Source organism: Rhipicephalus sanguineus, chromosome 1 (genome assembly GCF_013339695.2).
Source record: "Rhipicephalus sanguineus isolate Rsan-2018 chromosome 1, BIME_Rsan_1.4, whole genome shotgun sequence".
NCBI lineage: Eukaryota > Metazoa > Arthropoda > Arachnida > Ixodida > Ixodidae > Rhipicephalus > Rhipicephalus sanguineus.
The window spans coordinates 166,134,846-166,153,609 of NC_051176.1; the positions used below are offsets into that span (position 1 = coordinate 166,134,846).

Consider the following 18,764-nt stretch of genomic DNA (forward strand, 5'->3'; position numbering starts at 1 on the left):
TTATTGCAGTAAGATGAGATATTACTACAATATACATTGTATAGACTTTGAGAATCGTTTTCGCTGGGCCCGCAGTTTCGACGTGATTCGTGGTTTTCATTCTTTTCCTTCGAGGATTTCAAGTGCGCAAGGAAAAAAGAAACACGAAAAAAATTCGCAATATGCACACGTTATTTTTTTGTCAGATTACAAGTATCAGCAGTAACTTATACTGCTGATACTTGTTTGTTTTGTTTTTGTGTGTTTGCGTATATTGGTTTTTGTGTTTCTTCTTTTACACGAGGAAAAATATGCTGAGTAAACTGCTGAACGGTGGCCATGTTTGTGAAACGAATTTTCTAGCTGCAACTATCGAGGGGCACTGCAGTTACTTGATCGGGACACACTTTTATATCGGTATTTTGAAGTAAGGTTCGTTATGGAGGGGAGGGGGTTGGGGGGTGAAACGGACGAGTCTAGCCAGCGCCGCGCTCCGGGTACAGTTTCCTGTGCTCATTAGTGACCAGATGGGTGCCGCACGTGGTTGTGGAATTCCTGAAAGAGCAACACGTTCGTCGGTTTTTTTTTTTCTTTTTTTCTTTTCTTTTTTTTTTTTTTTTTTGCCCTGTCCACTATGGCCTCACGTTGTACCTTTTACTATGCGTGCAATATAAATCTTCTCTGGACAGGATCACAATGTGGGTCTTCGATGCACTCGCAGGGGCAAAGTGCCCTTCAGAAATTCCTGTTTCTTACGACGGAAACGGTAGCGGAATTTTGAAGGAGTAAGGATTAAGTACAGAAAATCTAGGTCGAAGGTGTACTCGTTGTTCGGTCTGACATATGAAATCACTGACTCGCCAGGAGCATGTTGAATGTGCTGCAGCCTGGCGCCTTCGAAAGGCAGCGGTCGAAGGTATTCTTTCGTTGCAGCGTATCGAAGTTCAACGGCTATAGGAACCGAACCAACTCGTGCTTCGCAGAAGGGGTTTCTTTGTTGCATCGTTCCGCCACTCGATCGCGGAGACTGGCGTCGAGACGCGCTTAGATAAGTGCATGGTGCTGCGCTTATCGGTGATGTTTTTCTGTTGCTTTGGCGTGCAAACCGGTGCTTGTTGTGATGCGTTTTCAGGGACCAGTAGTAATATGGTTCTCTTATCGCGAGAAGCTTCGAGCGAAGTTATATAAGATTACTGTGCCCGACGCTCTCTGCGGCGTGTCTCAAGACGCTGGCGCATTCCATCGCGGCGCAGTGATATTTAAGCCCTCCTCGTCGCCCCCTGCCCTTTTTTCAGCTACGCGAGGGGACGATAGCACCGACAGAGAGCTGATTTCTCGCAATGAAGCGTCCACCTTCTTGCTTGCGACCTAAGCTCGAGCTCGCGCAATTTCAGTCCGCGATCTGGCCCGCGTCGCGACGTCGTTGCGTAATCAGCGCGCCGCCGCCGTTGCTCGCCGACATAAGAGCCAGCTGGAGCCAGCCGAGGTGGAAGGGAGCGTTTTGCGTGTGCCGCGGAGAAAGGGCCCTCATTAGATGGCGGCTGGAGTTCTCGCGCTTCGTTTCACCACTTTTTATACCCACGATCAACGAATGCGTCTGGAAGAGGACGCTGCTGCTGGTGTGCGGGTGCACGGCATTCTCGCTGGGATCCGGGGGACGGTATTTCGCTCTTTTTACCGCTTCGCGGAGGGCGGGAAAGACGCGCAGAATAGAGCATTTTTTAGCGGACAAGAGAGAGAGATAGCGTGCTGGATGCAGGTTGCGCGTAGTCGTTGGTTGCAGGCAGCCACTTTTATTATCGCGTTCATGAGGACTTTATACGCCGAGAAAAAGTACTTTGTTGTTGTTCACCCGTTGTGGCGGTGGTCTGTGTCGCCCTTACTTCTCGGTTGTAGCTCCGTGTCCACCGCTGTGTTAAACAACGGTGTTTTCCGGACAGAATTTGTAGCAATTGTGTACTGGTCATTTTTCTGTGTTACGCATACACACGCGCGCGCACATCGGGGTCGATGATGCCATGTCGCTTTCGTCGCTGTCACGGAGACTTCATTTTGTCGTCGTCTAGTCATGCCGCCGTCTTTCCGATCTCATCACACAGATTCTGGCTCTGGAAACACTACTGTGCGCGTTACGAAAAGACGTTGCCCCATCTGAACAAGAAAGAAGTTCAGGGGAATTTTGATGTCTCGAAGCCGAAGCCATCGTTTCGGCAAGAGGACTTCTTTTTGCCAGGGCCCTGACCAAGACAAATACTCTTGCCGAAACGTTGGCTCCAGCTTCGAGACATCAAACTTCCCATGAACTTCCTTCTTGTCCAGATGGGGGCAACTTCTTTTTGTAACGCGAACAGTAGTGTTTCCAGCGCTCACGCGTAGCGGCCAATATGTTAGCTCTAAAAACCACTCATTCTTGTCAGGTGTGAGCGAAGCTACCGACTGTGTATAAGTGCGACCGATACACCGCTTCGTGCCGAATCAATCGCGACGAATAGACGGCCGGCCATTTCTTTTTCTACACGTTCTACGATCCGCAGGCTGAGGATTGTCGCCCGACGTTGTCGCCGCGCGGCCCCGCTTTTTGCCGCTGCTGACGAACGGAAGTTCGCCGGGTCTTCGGGAGGGCGTCAATATTTGCACGCGCCGTCACTGTCCTCGCCTTCTCCCGTCTTCGTAATACTGAGGAAGAAGCGCGAGTCTTCCCAACTCATTCGCCTATCCGGCCAATGGGGAGTGCGTTCTCTGCTCCCTCTTGGAGATGGCGGGAGCGAGAAGTATAAGCGGGAGCGCCCGGCTCGGCGCCAGCCTAGCTTGTTCGAAGTGCTTCTTTTGTTTGACCTTCTTCGGCACCATCATCGCCGTAGACGTGTTGACGTTAGCTTTCCTCGCAAGGTACGCGCGGTGGCGACGCGCGGGACTTCTATGGACAGGAGGGGAAAAAATTTCATTGCTCTCTCCGACGCGTGCTGACTTGGTGCTGTTTGCGTAAATCCTGCGACACTTGTGGCTTCGCAACTGCGCTTCTTTCTCCCGTACTTTTTTTTTTAGTCAGTCTATAGTTTCGTTTCTTTGTTTCTCCTAAGAGAGTTTATCATGAAGGCGACCGGCAACAATGGGGGAATGGGGAGGTGTCGTGGCAACTCTGCATGCGCCGACCCTAGCGTTATGCAAACCAGCCTCACCAGGTCCTCCCACTGTGCCTTGTGCTTCTCCTTTAGTCTATCTTCTTTATATTATTATTTTTTATTTCGCTTTTTCTGGCAGCGTACTCCTTTTCTAAGGGACTGCTTGTTTTCGTTGGGAGATTGCAAGAAGACCTCTTTTTTTGCTCGAGTCCGCTTGATACCGTTTTTTTCTCGGTTAGTTTTACCTCGCTCTCTCTGGTGTCCTCACTTTATATTGCTTTCTATTTTTAGCACTGGATTAAAGGGCGAAACAATGCTGATTTCGCGCCGCTCTCTCTGGTTGGTTCGTTTCTTTGCCTCACCTCTTGGTTTCGCAGTATAACGCTCGCTTGAATTTATAAAAATACTACGTTATAGCCTTTGGCCTGTTGGTGTCAGTAGACGTTCATCATCTGGAATTATCGGCTTTGAATGCGCTTCCACGGTCCTTATACTTGCTTTATTTTTTTTTTACCTGCCGTCCCGAAGCAAAGAATTGATCTAATTCCAGTGGCCGTGTTCTGCTTTCTTTCTCGTGTGACATGTTGACCGGAATGAGAGCTATGTATACGCGCAAAAAGAAGTTACAGATGTTACATGTGTATACATGGTGTACTACTTTTTTATGTTTCGTGTGGTCCGACAAGATACAGATTCATTCATTCATTCATTCATTCATTCATTCATTCATTCATTCATTCATTCATTCATTCATTCATTTCAACGCATTGTAAGTCAATATCATAAGCCAAGATTTTGTTCGCCGGCCATGGCATTTACTGTTTTGCAGAAACTTATCAGCGGTTACCAGCCAAGTAAGGAGAAATGAAAGTAAACAAAAAAAATTACGGCAGATGTCAACCAAACCCACATCTTCGTATTGCTTGCATAATGACATTGGGGGCATTTTCCCATTCAAACCGGGTGCATATATGATCACTGACGGTGGCAGGCCTATACCAACCGAACCGTTGCTGAAGCAGACGCATTACGGTCAATTTCGTGCTTTCTGATACTGTGCAAGGTGTAAGGCAAACGATTACGTCTCGCGTACCTCCTATAATAAGCACACTATATGTATACTCACTGCTGTAGTTCGTGCGCAACAGGCTGGACCATGCAGCCGCCACACGCGTGTACGCAAGTCGCTGCATGCTGCAAAATCGTATTTCTCACCTTACACCGGTGTACAGGCTGTGCGCGTTGCGATGCAAGAGCTTAGCGCGATGTTTCGCGGAAACGACCCCGTAATGAGTGTGGAACTTTACTGTAAACACAGAGACAGCTTGATGAGTTGTTTTACGCATCTGGCGGAGCTCCCACGCGTCGTAATGGTCGGCGCGCATATTTACGTTGTTTGCACATTGCGCCGCTGCACCTCGCTTGTCGTAAAGAGGGTAGTAGATTGTTCTGTATCAGGCCTGGAGCCCGCCGTTTCTTTTTCTTTTGTTATTTTTGTCACGGAGCTTCGCCTGTCGTCGGCGTTGCGGGCGAGGCAAATAGGCTGTGTGAGGAGCGGGAGTCGAAAAATTAAAGCGCGACGAGAAGCGTTCTGCCTTTTCGCTCGAAGAGGGGAAACGAGCGACCAAGTATATAAGCAGAGACCGACTTGGGGAAACGAATCGGGGAATACATATAGAAACAAGCTTTGATATGATGGCGTGTGTATGTGATGGGGAGCTGTCAGGGAGATATGGCGCGGTGCGCACGCGTGGGAGGTGCGTGACCGCCGCCGGGCATTCGCGGCAATTGGGAAAACAGCTCGGCGGAATCGCATCGCGTCGCGTCGTCTTCTCCCGGTGAGATTGCCTGCCTGCACAGTCAGAAGCGGGAGGTCGGGGAGCAAAAGAAACATGGAAGAACGAGCAAGTCAGGGTGGTAGGGGGGGAGACGCCTCCTGGGCCTTTCGTGTAAGCCCTTCGTTGCTTCGGGTGCAGCACTCTAGTGCAGCGGTGTGCGAACCACATAAACGTCGCGTGTGCCGCTATGAACGCGAACCTACGAGCGAGGAGAGGGCTGGCCGATTCTTTGCTGTTTGTGAGGCCTTTTGGCTTTGGGCGGCGCGGCAGCTGCGCGAAAGTTTCAGCCCCGTGTATATCGCCTATCTAAACCGGCAAGGTCACGAAAGAGCAAGAGCGGTAATGCGCACTGCTTACGTTTTGTGAGGGCTGAGTTTTGGGAGCACTTTCGGAGCTCCGATAACGTTTAGGCGGTTACATCTCTCCGTTGTCGTAACACATTACGTTCTTTTTTGTTGCAGTTTCTCTTCTTTATTTCCTCCATATTTACTTTTTTTTTTTTTTCCTTTTTGGTTTCAGCGGAGCCGTTGGCTGAATGGTATCCGGGAAGGCAGCAGCGTATTTTTCGCATATTGTGTGTCGTAAGCAGCTCGCAATTGTCCTTCGGAGACTTAATTCGCACGGCTTTCACATTGCCTATTTTTATGTAACTGTTAAATTACAATTAGCTCATTGTGTAATAGCGCAAAAACACACAGGGACACAGGCGCGCGTGTTTTTTTCATTATTACACAATGCGTTCATACCAACTAGCTCGGCTTTCCTTGCTACTACAATTAGCTTTTATATTTTTTGAGTACCCGCGCATTAAAAACTGAGCCACCGCGAGCAGTATTAACGTTGGTCCGTTATTCAACGATTGCGGTGACTGAATTCTTCTGGCGGGAAAATGCTATTCTGGATAGCTTTGCTCGGGACCGTATAGGGAGTATGCACTGAAACTGAGCCGCAATGTGGCGCTGCGGTGCCCCGAGCTGGGCGCCATTTTTGCGGTTCTCGTGCAGCAGCCGACCCACGCTTGCTACTGTGTTTGCTGTGTGTACGCGCTAGGTGTTGTGTGGTGTTTCCTTGCCTTCCGTGTACTCGCGTGTTTTCATTAACGATAGTACGGCGTTGGAACTGTCCCCTACCACTGCGTGTTGCACGGATCTAGTCATATGCCTGGCTGTGCAAGCGATCGCCGTGTTGCTGCAGTGAAAAGATGCTGCTCAGCGACTACGCCATGTCGCTGTCTGATCCCGAGCGCAGGAGGTACCACATCAAAGTCGCAAAATGCGGTAGCGACGACCCCTTGGCGCTTTCCGATGACCAGTTCACGTACGATGTTGGCTGCTATCCCAGCGTAGACCGTGCGGATATCAACGATATCTTGTTCACGGGACAAGTTTCGTGACGCGGGAGCAGCTTAAGAGCTACAAATCCTTGGAGGCTCACAATTATGTCACAAGCGGCCTCGTGGAGCCACCAAGGGTAAAAACTCTTCGTGATGGCAACATCGTCGTCGTTTCAAAGGTAGGCTGTTGCTCGCGCTTCTTTTAGCGTGCGTTGTGGACTTGTAGCCGAGATTGAGGCTCGGCGCCCAGTCGGGATTGGCCTCGTCCATCGAATAAGCTGGTCTTCCTGAAATGGAACGTACGCTGCAGTGCTGTACGTAAAATATAACGCCAAGGAGATGCATTTTATGCTGCTGCCGCGCTCACCTGTGATGAAATGCGCCCCGCAAACGCGGTAGTGCGTCGCCGATTCGTCCAGGTCTTCGCGACGAATTCTGCTCAGCCATAGAGCTCTCCGCTTTGACGACAGCTCCGTTGTCTTCGCGCACTGTCCTGATATAACTTTCGGCACGACATAGAACCCTACCCGTTGAAAGTTCTCGTCGTTGGGGCTGTTTCTTGTGCGGTTGGAGCAACCGTAAACAGCGCAGTTCACCATAGCCGATTGACGCAGCTCGATGCGCAACAACGTCCTGCGACTTCGGCACTTTTACAAGTCCATGCAACACGCAGTGGTAGGGGACAGTTCCAACGCCGTACTATCGTTAATGAAACACGCGAGTACACGGAAGGCAAGGAAACACCACACAACACCTAGCGCGTACACACAGCAAACACAGTAGCAAGCGTGGGTCGGCTGCTGCACGAGAACCGCAAAAATGGCGCCCAGCTCGGGGCACCGCAGCGCCACATTGCGGCTCAGTTTCAGTGCATACTCCCTATACGTTAAGCGAGAGTGTCTCAAACAAGGGCCCAACCCTTTCCTTTGACATCAGCACGCCAAAGTATTCTTGCTCGCAACAGTGAGCTACTTACCTGTAGTTTCGCGGGAAAATCAAGAAATTAAACTTTTAAATTTCACTTTCTCCGTTATGATAACAAACCCTTTTCTGCCAAATAAATGTAAACAGTCTCGGTGGAATACTTGGAAACTATGCACTTTTATTTTATTCGCCTTTGTATTTTATTTCGGTGCAACATTAGTGATTGCCAATGCATGCGGTGCATGCACCTCTGTTCGTCTTTTCCGACAGGACGAGGGCGTGGTTTCCGCCGGTCCTTCGCCGGGCGGAAACCGGCGCTGGACGAACACTGGTATTGCCCCTTTGCCTTCGCGGCCGAGCGATTCGTGCGACTTCCTTCCGGCATCGCGCCTCTTTCGCTTCGCACGAGCGCAGTGTGCGCATGACCGGGAGATAGATTACAGCGCGCACAGATGATCTCTCGTGGCCTCGGAGACGCACCTTCTCCCGGGCGAGTGCGCGATAGGCAGTTTCTTGCCAGATGTGTGGCCACATGGTCGCGTCTTCAGTCTTTTATCCTTTTTCTATCGTGTTTACAAATTACCATGACAATTAAGTGACGGAGGAGTCGGCTGTTTGATGATTCAGCTTGGCACATTTCCACTGATGTTCTTCGTCGACTTTCGATAGCGCACCGTGAAGCCATTTCGGGTTGAAATCACGTGACTTACACCCCCAAAAAAGATGCGTGTTCATTTCCTGTAGTTTATCTTCAGCGATGGCGAAGTCGCGTTCTCCGTTCGCTTGCTCCTTGTCCGGCCGATATATGTGCTGTAGAGGGCAGAAGGTCGCTTCTAGCGCCTTTGATTAGCATCGCGCTCTGTGAGAGCCGTAGCTTTTAACAAATGCCGCATTCAGTCTGTATTCATCCCGTCTTTTGTGTCCTTCGCTCACTCAGACGTATGCTGAGCCCCTCGATCGGGGACCCAGCCGAGGCATCTGATCGATGCCCGTATCATGGCGCTCGCCAAAGGCCAAAAACGATATCGCGCGTTCTTTCTTTCGCATCTTTGATACAGTCACGTACTAGGTGTTTTTTGGCATCGCGGCTTGGTCGTAAAACGGGGCCGCGAATCCGGCGTGGGCCATCTCGCGGCGCTCTTCAGCGGAAGCGCCATAAACGCTGCCTTTCGTGTTCTCAGCCGGCAGGCTAACGGTATTTACGCATTGGCCTCTTTCGCGTGTATAAATGCAGCTATGGGCGCTTCGTGCTCGTATATAGCAGCGACGATCGTCCGCGAAATCGCACATACAAACAGCACACATACATTCCGCGGTCCCCGCGTTCCTTGTGGCGGCTCGCGGTCTGTGCCGATGTGTGCGCTCGGCAGCCGTCAGACTTGCGGTTGGTGCCTAGGGTAGGAGCGATTTATCACGTGCTACAAAAGGTCTGCGTCTTGAGGGTACTGCGTGTATCTCGTAGATCGGCTGTTACATGACATACTTCTTTAACATTCTGCTCCTTTCGGTCAGATATCTCAAGAAAGCAGTGAAATGTGCATGCCCAGAAAGGTGAATAGGCACATGTTATTTTGTTGCTGGCTAAAGCATAAATGTATGCACCGATACATAATTCCTTTGTATGCACCGATACAAAGGAATTGGAGCAGCAGTTTTGTGGGCGTACGCATGCTGAGCCTGCGGTTGCAATCGATAAACAGGATTTTCTTTTTCTAACGCCAGCCAGCTAAGTTGCCGCGTTGCTTTGTCTTCTGTTGCATATAGTCACAAACATCAAGGTGGTTTCGTTTTTGTCATAGTTTTAGCTTTCTTGTGAGTACTAGCAGTTTGCAGCACCTCGGTTTGTATTGTTAGCCTTGTTATGGAGCCAGGCAACTACTCCAAGTTTCCTGTAAATCGCGGCATCGTATGCATGACCACAAAAGAAACGAAATTGTGGGAATCGTCCTGATGTTCAAATAACAGGGCTGGCTGTATCCTGCCGAATCCCCGCGCCCCGGCCCCTTTTCGTGCTCGATAATTGGCCGCCCTGAGGCGGACATGTCACCGTATATAGCGAGAGTGAAGGGAGCGTGAGAGGCGCCCTGTCCAGACCCCGTTTGAAGCAAGGCGGGGTCTGGAAATCTACTCACCGACAAGGTTTCCTCATTTTCCTCGTACGTCTCGTATCTTACTGGAGAGCGTTTTTTTTTTTTTCGAACGTTGCGATGTATTGCGTCCTGCTCCCGTTGAGAGTGCATCGTTAATTGCTTCCGCGCTGCGCCCGTTCCGCACGCTGGCAGTGCGGGTCTGGAGCGCCGACGCGTTCGCCGCGTGTGAGCTGACTTGTTTGTGTCGGCGTGGCCGGGGAGCAATAAGCACACGTAAGGGCTCCTTATGTCTCGGAACTTATTTCGAAGGGTTGCTGGTATTTTCCTGTTCAGGGCTGATTCTCTTGTGCGCACTGAAGCTTACACGTCCTTCGTCTTGTAAAAGAAGGCCTTGTGTATATTCTTTTATTTGGATTCGTATCGGTCGGAAGGCTTGGGTTGAACCTTGTTAACAGCTTTGAAATGGCGTTGACTGTAATAAAAGTACAGTATTGCGAAGTTCTTGATTTAAGATAATTTATTGTTAGCCAGTCGTATTCCTTACATATCACTCTAAATGTTCCTGCCGAATATGGTATGTTTGACACTGGGGTGCTTTTTTTTTTCCAGCGACGTTGGCCTTCTTCCTTACGCGTCCATTGTATACGTGCTACTTATGAGCAGCGACTGCTTCTAGAATCTGAACGTTTGGGAAACTCAGCGTCGTATATTTTTTTTTCTCGCAGTAATGTGGCCCTGGAGTGACATTAGGCGAACAGGATGCCGATGATTAGATCATGCGTGCCCCCCACATTCTCAAGACGGCAGCGACGGGGCGCACGTGTGTCGCAGCTCGCGCCGTGTATGTAGCCATGTTATTGTGGAACCGGTGTAATCTATACCCGCGAACTTTTTGCGGCAGCAGGCTTCTGCACTGTCCCCGGCAAATAGATTAACTTTCTCCCCTGTGCTGTGACCTGTCTCTTTTCGCGAGCCGGTTGCCAACTTAGCGCTTGCAGCTGTCACCGTTCTTCCATGCAGGCACGTTGAGCGCGTGGCGAGGCTTCGTATAACGTGGTGCACCACCGCATGTGTGTCCACTCGATCTGTACCAACGTAGTGGGACCGCTGCTGCCCTGCGTCGACGCACGGGGTAGCGAGAGTGAGCAGCAGTGGTGGTAGCTGCGTTGTGGGTAAAACTTTGCTACTCCCCTCGCAATAACCGAGAGCGGACCTCCCCTTATCGACTCGGGTGTTCTGCGCGCTCCAACTGCTGCAGGGCAAAGCGAACGGGCGTGAGCTCGGTAGGAAGTAACTAGGCAGCAAGCAAAGGGACGCTAGAAACTGCGCCGGATCCTCGTAATATACCGGTTCCCTATATAAAGGACCTCGAAAGGTGTGCTCCGCCGCGGAAATCGATCCCCCGAGAGTCCGTCTGCGATCTTGCCGGGGTAAAACAAGTTGTGTCATCTTTTCCTGCTTTCCTTGCCGACTTCAATGCTATCCTTTTCGTCTTCTTTGCAGCGATGCGCAAAGGGCGTGTTGCTTCGATTCCTTCTCGGACGAACGCTAACAATGAAGAACGATGATTCGTTTCGGACGCTTCGCCCGCGATCTGCTATAAATACCATCTTTCGCGGAGGCGTGTCTCTGTTTCAACTCGGACATCTCTGTATACGCGCCGGATGCGAAAGATTCTGCTATGAGCGGAGCAGTCGGCATTATCCTATCGTGTACACGAATTGACGCGCACGAAAACGGGTTTTCAACCGGTCCGCTCTTGATCGAGTTCATCGTGGAGGCGAGTGGTCTGCCTTGCTGTGCATTGACTGTGAAACGAAGGAAGGGGTAGAATATGGTATCTCTAGGGCTTCTTATAATGCAGTTCTCCTTGTGCGGAAATCTTCTTCTTTTTTTCTTTTTTCGCCACTGGAAAGCTGTATCTCGGAGGTTGGTATTGATTGATTGATTGATTGATTGATTGATTGATTGATTGACTTGATTGATTGATTGATTGATTGATTGATTGATTGATTGATTGATTGATTGATTGAAATAACTTTAATGAGGTCCTGCGGAACGCATTGCTTGTGGAAGAATTACCTCGACTGCCATGAATCTTCTGCACCAATCAATCAATCAATCAATCACTCAATCAGTCAATCAATCACTCAATCAATCAATCAATCAAGCAAAATCTTTTATTTTCACCATTTCATACATAAGGTGAAAAAGGGAGAACTGGAGAAAAAGCCGTAAGTTATTCGGCTTGACAAAGCTCCGGTCCCCCAGGCAGACAGTGGTGAAGTTGGTTTCAAAACAATAGAAGAAAGCATGTTACATAGTATAAAGCATTAGAGAAATAACATTTCAATTGAATATAAAATAAACAATGGGATGAAAGGAATCATGAATCTTTGGCGTGTCGTATACTGCAAGGTCAATTATCTACGTTTTTACGCGTTAGCCTCGAAGAGCTCATTTCGCCGATATTCCGGCGTCGGCGTCGTTGGTCGTGAGCGAAAAATCAGTGTTGTCCGTGAGCGAGAATGTGAGATAGATGCAAATAAAGAAATAATAAAAATTTTTGGTGCGAGCGGGAATCGAACACAGGACTTCTGCGTGGCTAGCAGGTGTTCTGCCACTGTGCCACGTCCGTGCTTGAATTTGTTTCGGAAAAAAAAAAAAACTATATCAGTGTCATGTAGTGCTAGGAGTGTCATTAACGCATGTAATATTGCGTGGCAGAAGCGTAGAATCGCACCAGGCTTCAAAACATGTGGATTTCGCAACGAGTGGTTGGTTTAACGCCGCACCAATTGCAAGCGTACATATACTTAATCATCGTTATCAGCAACAGCGTCGGCAGCTGCGTGTGTTGCCGTATGGACGCGTAGTGGGTGCTTCGCCAATTCGAAAAATGAAGAATTCTGTGGTAGTGGGCACTTCGCAACTGCACTTGTAGTATGCATTCCAGGATAGTTTGAAACGGCCAATTTACGCGCGCACAGACGTTCGTTTCTTTGCGGCACGGTTGAGTCGTGCACCGAGATGCGAAGCTAGGCTAGCGATTGAGAAGGCGATGCGAACGGGGCCCGATTACGCTATCGCGTTCTACTCTCGAAGGCGAATCTCAAGCGTCCTTCAAGTTTTCGCCTGATGGAAAACACGTTGTCACAACACACATCTTCAGCTCGAGTGCTTCGCCTGCTTGACGCAGTGTGTGACATGGTATTCAGTTCATTTCGCGGCTCTGTAGCTGCTCTAACAGCTGGGAAATGTCGCGCGCTTGAGAAGTATGCGTCCCCGTCTACCTCTTCGGTTGTATTTCAACTTAGAAGAAGAAGATGGCTTTCGCCTTCGAGACGTCTTAGGCGAATGCTTAAGGGACCCTGTGAGTTTTTGTACGTAATGGGATGGAGACGTAATTCTTTTCTGCACCACAGTTTCTGAATGTCTGCACGTTCTTAAATTTAAACAAAAAGAGAATTTTTATTTTTCAGAAAGATAACCTCATTTTGGAAGGCGACATGATAGCGTGCTACGCACGTTAACAAAGCCAGAAGAGAGCGACCGGCGAGTTCCTTTTTGATATTTATTTATTTCATCTATATATTTATTTAATTTCCGAACCCAGTCTTATGCAGGCGAACGTTCGAGTGGGGCGTCACCTAATTACTCGAAGGGGCGCAGCAGTCAGGGTTGGTGCAGGCGCTCTCCCGTGGCGAACTGTGCTCGTTACTAGGAATGTTGGTCACGAGTAAGTTAGGTACTGTTTACCGACGCCCAAAGAAAGAAATGAGACAGACGCTTGGCCATATCGTTTCTGGGCCTGTGTGTGGCATTAAAGTGTGAGTGCTGTCGTGCCCCGAGTTTGCCGCCGGCCGAACTCCGGCAATGCGACACTCGGTGCAGCCGGCCGTCTGCAGCTACCGCGTCCGCTTTCTTATCGGCCACTTTCCGGTGCTTGGGCCTCGCAACGCCCCGTCCACTCTTTATGAATATGGCATGCGCACACTGCCAGCCGCTTGGCCACGGCTGACTGCTACCTGTCCCCGTACTGGCTGCATAAATTTTCAGCGCGAGACCCCCGGCTTTCATCTGTAAGCTATCGCACGGGGCAGCAGTAAAGTTCACGCACCCGATGGATCACTCTTAAATTTTTGATGCGTCAATTTTAGTGCGCTTTACTTGGTCTTGCTTTTGCTCTTCAGAGTTCGATAAACATTGTAGCGTTTTACTTCACGCGTCGGGGCGTTTTATTTGAGCTGAACGTTTTTCGATAATCCAGAACGGGGCACTGCCGCTGATGGACTTGCTATTGAAAACTCATTGAGAACCAGGAACTGCGACGCGCAATCGCTGGTTTCAGTTTTTCTTTGTCCCTGTATAACAAGCTGCGTTTTTTTTTCGTTTTGTAACTTATTGAGTGGTACGTTGGTGCTATGTCCATAATTAGTATGACAGTGAAAAAGTGGCGCGAAATGGCAAGTGCAATACAAACTGACAGAGCGCCCAGCACAATCTCTATTTATGCGCATGCAGCCAACCCACTATAAAACTAGCATAAACAAACCCGAAGAAAAGCTTAAACGAGCCATAAAAAAACAGCATATCAGACAGCTGCCAAGAGGCAGTATTGCGTGATGCTACGTTATTGCGTGATGCTACGTTATTGCGTGATGCTACGTACGATGCGACTGCATTTATCCTCTCTAATTAAGTTGCTGCAATACCAACGCACGATAGCTACATATGAAATTACGGAGCATGGTCATGAATCAAAACTAGCCTGGTTGTCTTAGCTCATATGTCTCGGACAACGTTAGCTAAGATCTGTGCTTAATTATTTATTTTATTCCAACTTGCCAAGTCACTGATCCACAGACGTATAGTATTTTAGCATCAGGTGGACAGATGACCGAACACCGTATAGGTCTACTAAGCGTATATTGTACGACTTTTTGCTTGCGTTTTCTGTAAGCTTGGCTAAACCTGGGTCATCCCCTGTGCGAGAAACGGGACATGTGGTGCCATCGTTGCTAAACAAGTTCGTCTGATGACATTCCTCGTGTATTTTCGGATCATTTTTTAATTAAAACAAAACTGAAATGAAGGAAGAACGGCATCATTACAGTTGGAAGCGCTTTGGTATTTGTTGCTTTTAATACGCATGCATGCAGACGAAAAACGTGCTCCAATATTATAGATTCCAGAGGTATACGGCTACATTTTTGCTGTTCAGCAGCGAAGTCCATTATTGTCTTCTGCTCAGTTTCCAGGCCTGCTGCCGTTGCCTCCAGTCCGTCCCTGCCGGGATCGTGCGCGCACACACACACACACACACACACACACACACACACACACACACACACACACACACACACACACACACACACACACACACACGCACGCGCGCGCGCACGCACGCACGCACGCACACGCGCACGCACGCACACGCACGCACGCACGCACACGCGCACGCACGCACACGCACGCACGCACGCACACACGCACGCACACAAAGCGGTGATGTATTCTGCGCGAAAGCGTGGCAAATATTTCGATTCAGAGCCGAATTTCGTTCGCTGTGTCCATTTACACAATTTTACTTCGTTATGTCCAGTGCTTCATTGCGACACGTTTCGTTATGACGAGGTTTGACTCTGTTATATACCGGAAAGGAATGTTTTCCATTACGCGTTGTTTGTTGCTGTCGGCATGAAATTTGACTTTTTAAATTGGGTGGTGTTCGCGGATGTTTTAATGTTAACGATTAAAGTTGGCTGAGACGCCAGGATAAATTATTCGGTAACCGCGAGGTGCGCGGAGAATGGACTCGTAACGTCGCAAGAACGCCCTCGAATTGAGGGGGTGAGGAAAGAAAAGGATCGAACCACGTACTGTGTGCGAACCTTTGACAACAAAAGCGATTACCGAGCCTGCGTGCCGCGCTTGTCAAAACCCGTCGCCCGTGGCGAAGTTTGCGTTGATTGATGTCCGTCCTGGCTTGGAGAGATTTGGCTTCGCGTCAACGCGCCTACTGTGCTCACGAGTGCGAGCACCCAACGTCGGCTGGCGATGGACACGAGATGCACTTTCGGTGGCCACGACACCTCTACCTGAACTGTCTTTGGTCCACCGAGCATCGCGGCCTTTGCGTCCATCGCCCGTTCTTTCGCTTTTGTTTGTTTGTTTGTTTGTTTGTTTGTTTGTTTGTTTGTTTGTTTGTTTGCGTTGACATTTCTCTCTGTATGTGACGCGGCGAGGAGTAGGGGCATCCTCCCAGCGAAGAACCTCGGCTCGGGGCTTCTTCGCTCGACGCGCTGGCGCGGGACCCTGTAGACGTCGCGCCATCGTCGTCGCCGCCGCCGGTCCCTGCCGAGTAATGCAATTTGTCTTGAACCGTTGCTGGTTGCGATATGCCCTTGGTTGTTCGTTTTGTTTGCCTCCCCTTCCCTCCTTTTTTTCCCCTTCTTTTTTCTCCCCCCTTCTTCGCGGCGCGCACGCGTGTTCGCTTTTTCGTTTGCTTATCCCCGGCAATGCTGTAGTTGTTGCGCCATTTTTCTTGCGCCTTCACGGCGGCATCTTCGCCATACGCCGCGTGGTGGTCCAGACGAGCGTCGTAGATGGGCTGTCGCTGTCGTGCGAGGAAAAACTCGAGCGGACTATACATAAGCGCTACTGAGCGCAAGCCGCCGGCGTTGTTTTTTTTTCTTTTCTCTCACTCTCTTTCCATCTCTGACGTATCGCTGCGCGCGCGCGTGGTACTCTTGCTGACCAAGTTTTGTTTCGCTCGCTCTTTATTTTGATTGCCCCGTTCACGTTTCGAAAGTGTTATTGTTTTTGCCCCGGCAGTTTGTTCGACGTGAGTAACTTATGTCGGTCGTTCCCGCTGTCTCTCCCTTGCAGCTCGAAGCTGGCGACGTCATTGTCGAGGTCAACGACACCCCCGTGGTCAGCTTCACCACCAAAGAAGGTGAGTCGGATTTTATTCGCTGCCCTTCTCTCTCTTCGTTCTTTCCTTGCGTCGCACTTCGAAAGTGGCGGCGTGGTTGGAAAAGAAGCGAAGGTGATTTTCAAGACGCTATCATAAATCAGGTGAGGATCCATAGCAGTTTTTTCTGGCGCTCGATAAGGGGTTGGGGGCTGTCCATGTATTGGCAGCAAGCTCTCCCTTCCGTCGCTTGAAGCGAGAGCTTGTTCCGTGCATGGCATTCCAGCTTTTCCGACTTTCCAGCTCGGCCTTTCTTCACTTTCTTCACTCCGAAGGCTAGCTTTGAATAATCATTCTGAAATAAACCGAAATTATCAATATTACGTTCAAATTTTAGTTTTGTCTCTATGATTCGGGTGTGCGAAGTGGCGGGAGCGTATCATTATCAATAACTTCTGAATGCGTCCCTCTTTTTTTTTTTAATTAGTGATAGGGTTCCTGTATTAGTTTGGCGCATTATACTGTCTCTTATAAAACGGTCTCTTCTTACAGCTACCTCTCCTCTCCATCCACTCGAGAAAATAAATATAGATCATATAATTTTTTTTTTTTTGCAAATATTGTAGTTCGGTCTGTCCACTGAACTTACATGAAAAGGCGGAACTGCGCTATCTATTAGAGGGTTTAAAAATGCGCTCGAAGTAATGAAAATTGTGAAGGCGGTATAATGTCAGTACTCCTGTAAACCAAAGTTGCACTTGCGTATCAAATTCATTACGAGCTACGGGTGCCGTAAGATTTCTCGTCGTGTCAGGGGCCGATTGTGTGAGCTTGTCCTACATTTCTTAGGCTCTCGCTTTAAGCCCTAATGTATTGGGTGTTGGTGCTCGTGAATAATAAGGGACGTCTTACTATTTCGATAAGTATTAGGGAATCCTGTAGCAGTTGACCTGAATATGTGCATTAATTTTGCTGCTACTGTTCGGAATTGCGAGCCTACATTGTATTTAGGCTGATTATAGTCGGATACAACTTAAGAAGTCAGGAGAGGCCCCACCCAGACGACCGAAGCGCGGCAGCCGGTCGCCTCCGCGACTAAAGAAATAGTCCCGCTCATGCACGCGCCGATGTTCTCCGAAGGTGGAGCCACCGGCCGTCCCGCTCATGACGTCAGTCCCGTGTGCACGCCCATTGGTGCAGGCTTGTGTTCATCCGCCTTTGAGGAGGTAAGGCCGCTGACTTTTAAAGTTGTATCCGACTGTAGAATATGTATGAACTCTATAGTTACGGACCGATTATGTTTCCATTACAGAGCTGAAGGCTGTTGATATCCGTGCCACAAATTATCCGCTGCGGCAACTGGGTTCCAGTGTGGAAAAAAAAAAAAAAAACTGCTCGTGCACTTGTACTCAGGCCAGTGTACATTAAAGAAACGGGGTGGTAAAAAGCAATTCGGTGTTCTCATAGTGTATCGTCGCTTGTATAGTGCAGGCCTTTCTCTGAAACGCTAAAATAAATGAATCAGTCAGTCGGTCGATTGGTTGGTCGGTCGGTGCATTCAAGTATCGCCTCGGGTGCTAAGCGCACCTCAGTGTGGTTTTCCTTGATTTTACTGGCGCACGGGCTGTTTTACCATAGTCGATTCGTTCTTAATTAAAACGCTATCGTCGTCGGTTTTTATTAGATTATCCTCAGGAATAAACGACGTGTATGTTTGCGAAATGGTGCAAGACGTATCTTAAACGCTTGAGCTGAGTCTGAGCTTAATACGAAAACGGTGCAATGTGTTGTCCCCTCAGCAACAACCACATTCAATTTTGTCACAAAGTATAACAGCAAATGCTGCTTGTACGTGTGGTTCATGGGCTTTGGCATCATATTAGAACACAATTAACTTTGTTGGAAGAGCGCTTTCTTCCTTCCGAGGCATTCATAGTCATATTTGACACCCAGTACGCTATTATTGCATTCAGAGGTGGTAGAAACACACATATGTCGTGTGGTCACACATCAAGAGATTACGTACCCAACGTGAAAGACTCAGCAGAGCCCTGTACCCTGCAGGCCTGACCCGAAGGTCGCGGGATCGAATCCCGGCCGCGGCGGCCGCATTTATATGGAGGCGAAATGCTTGGCCCGTGTGTTTAGATTTAAGTGCACGTTAAAGAACCCCAGGTTGTTGAAATTTCCGGAGCCCTCTACTACGGTGTGTCTCATAATCGTATCGTGCTTTTGGCACGTAAAACTCCAACAGTTATTCTTACTATTATGTACCCTGCAGGGGTAACGACGCCTGCTCGATGTGTGGCGACGCCGCCGTGGAAGTTCCGGGGACGTGATTTTCTATGGCTGAGTTCATTCTTTATCGGCCAAACTGCACTACATTCCGTTCAAAAGGCACCAAGGGTTTAACGCGGCATGATTAAGGAACGTTTGTTCAGCCAAACTGGCCTAAATACTAAAAAAATGTACTTTGATATCCGAGACGTCACACTGACGCACCGATGCTGTGATCTTGATGTGAAACTGAAATATATTTGACTTCCTTCTTCTTTTCTTTTT

General features: G+C 49.1%; 1 protein-coding gene across 3 annotated transcripts in view; it reads left to right on the forward strand.

Annotated features, from left to right (window-relative positions):
• Nucleotides 1-18,764, forward strand: part of LOC119401689 (PH and SEC7 domain-containing protein) — a 279,260-nt gene that overhangs the window by 122,932 nt on the left and 137,564 nt on the right. For all 3 annotated transcript variants that reach the window (XM_037668613.2, XM_037668620.2, XM_037668630.2), the window contains one exon: nucleotides 16,178-16,244. In XM_037668613.2, coding sequence (XP_037524541.1) covers nucleotides 16,178-16,244 — 67 coding nt within the window. The remainder of the gene's footprint in view (nucleotides 1-16,177; nucleotides 16,245-18,764) is intronic.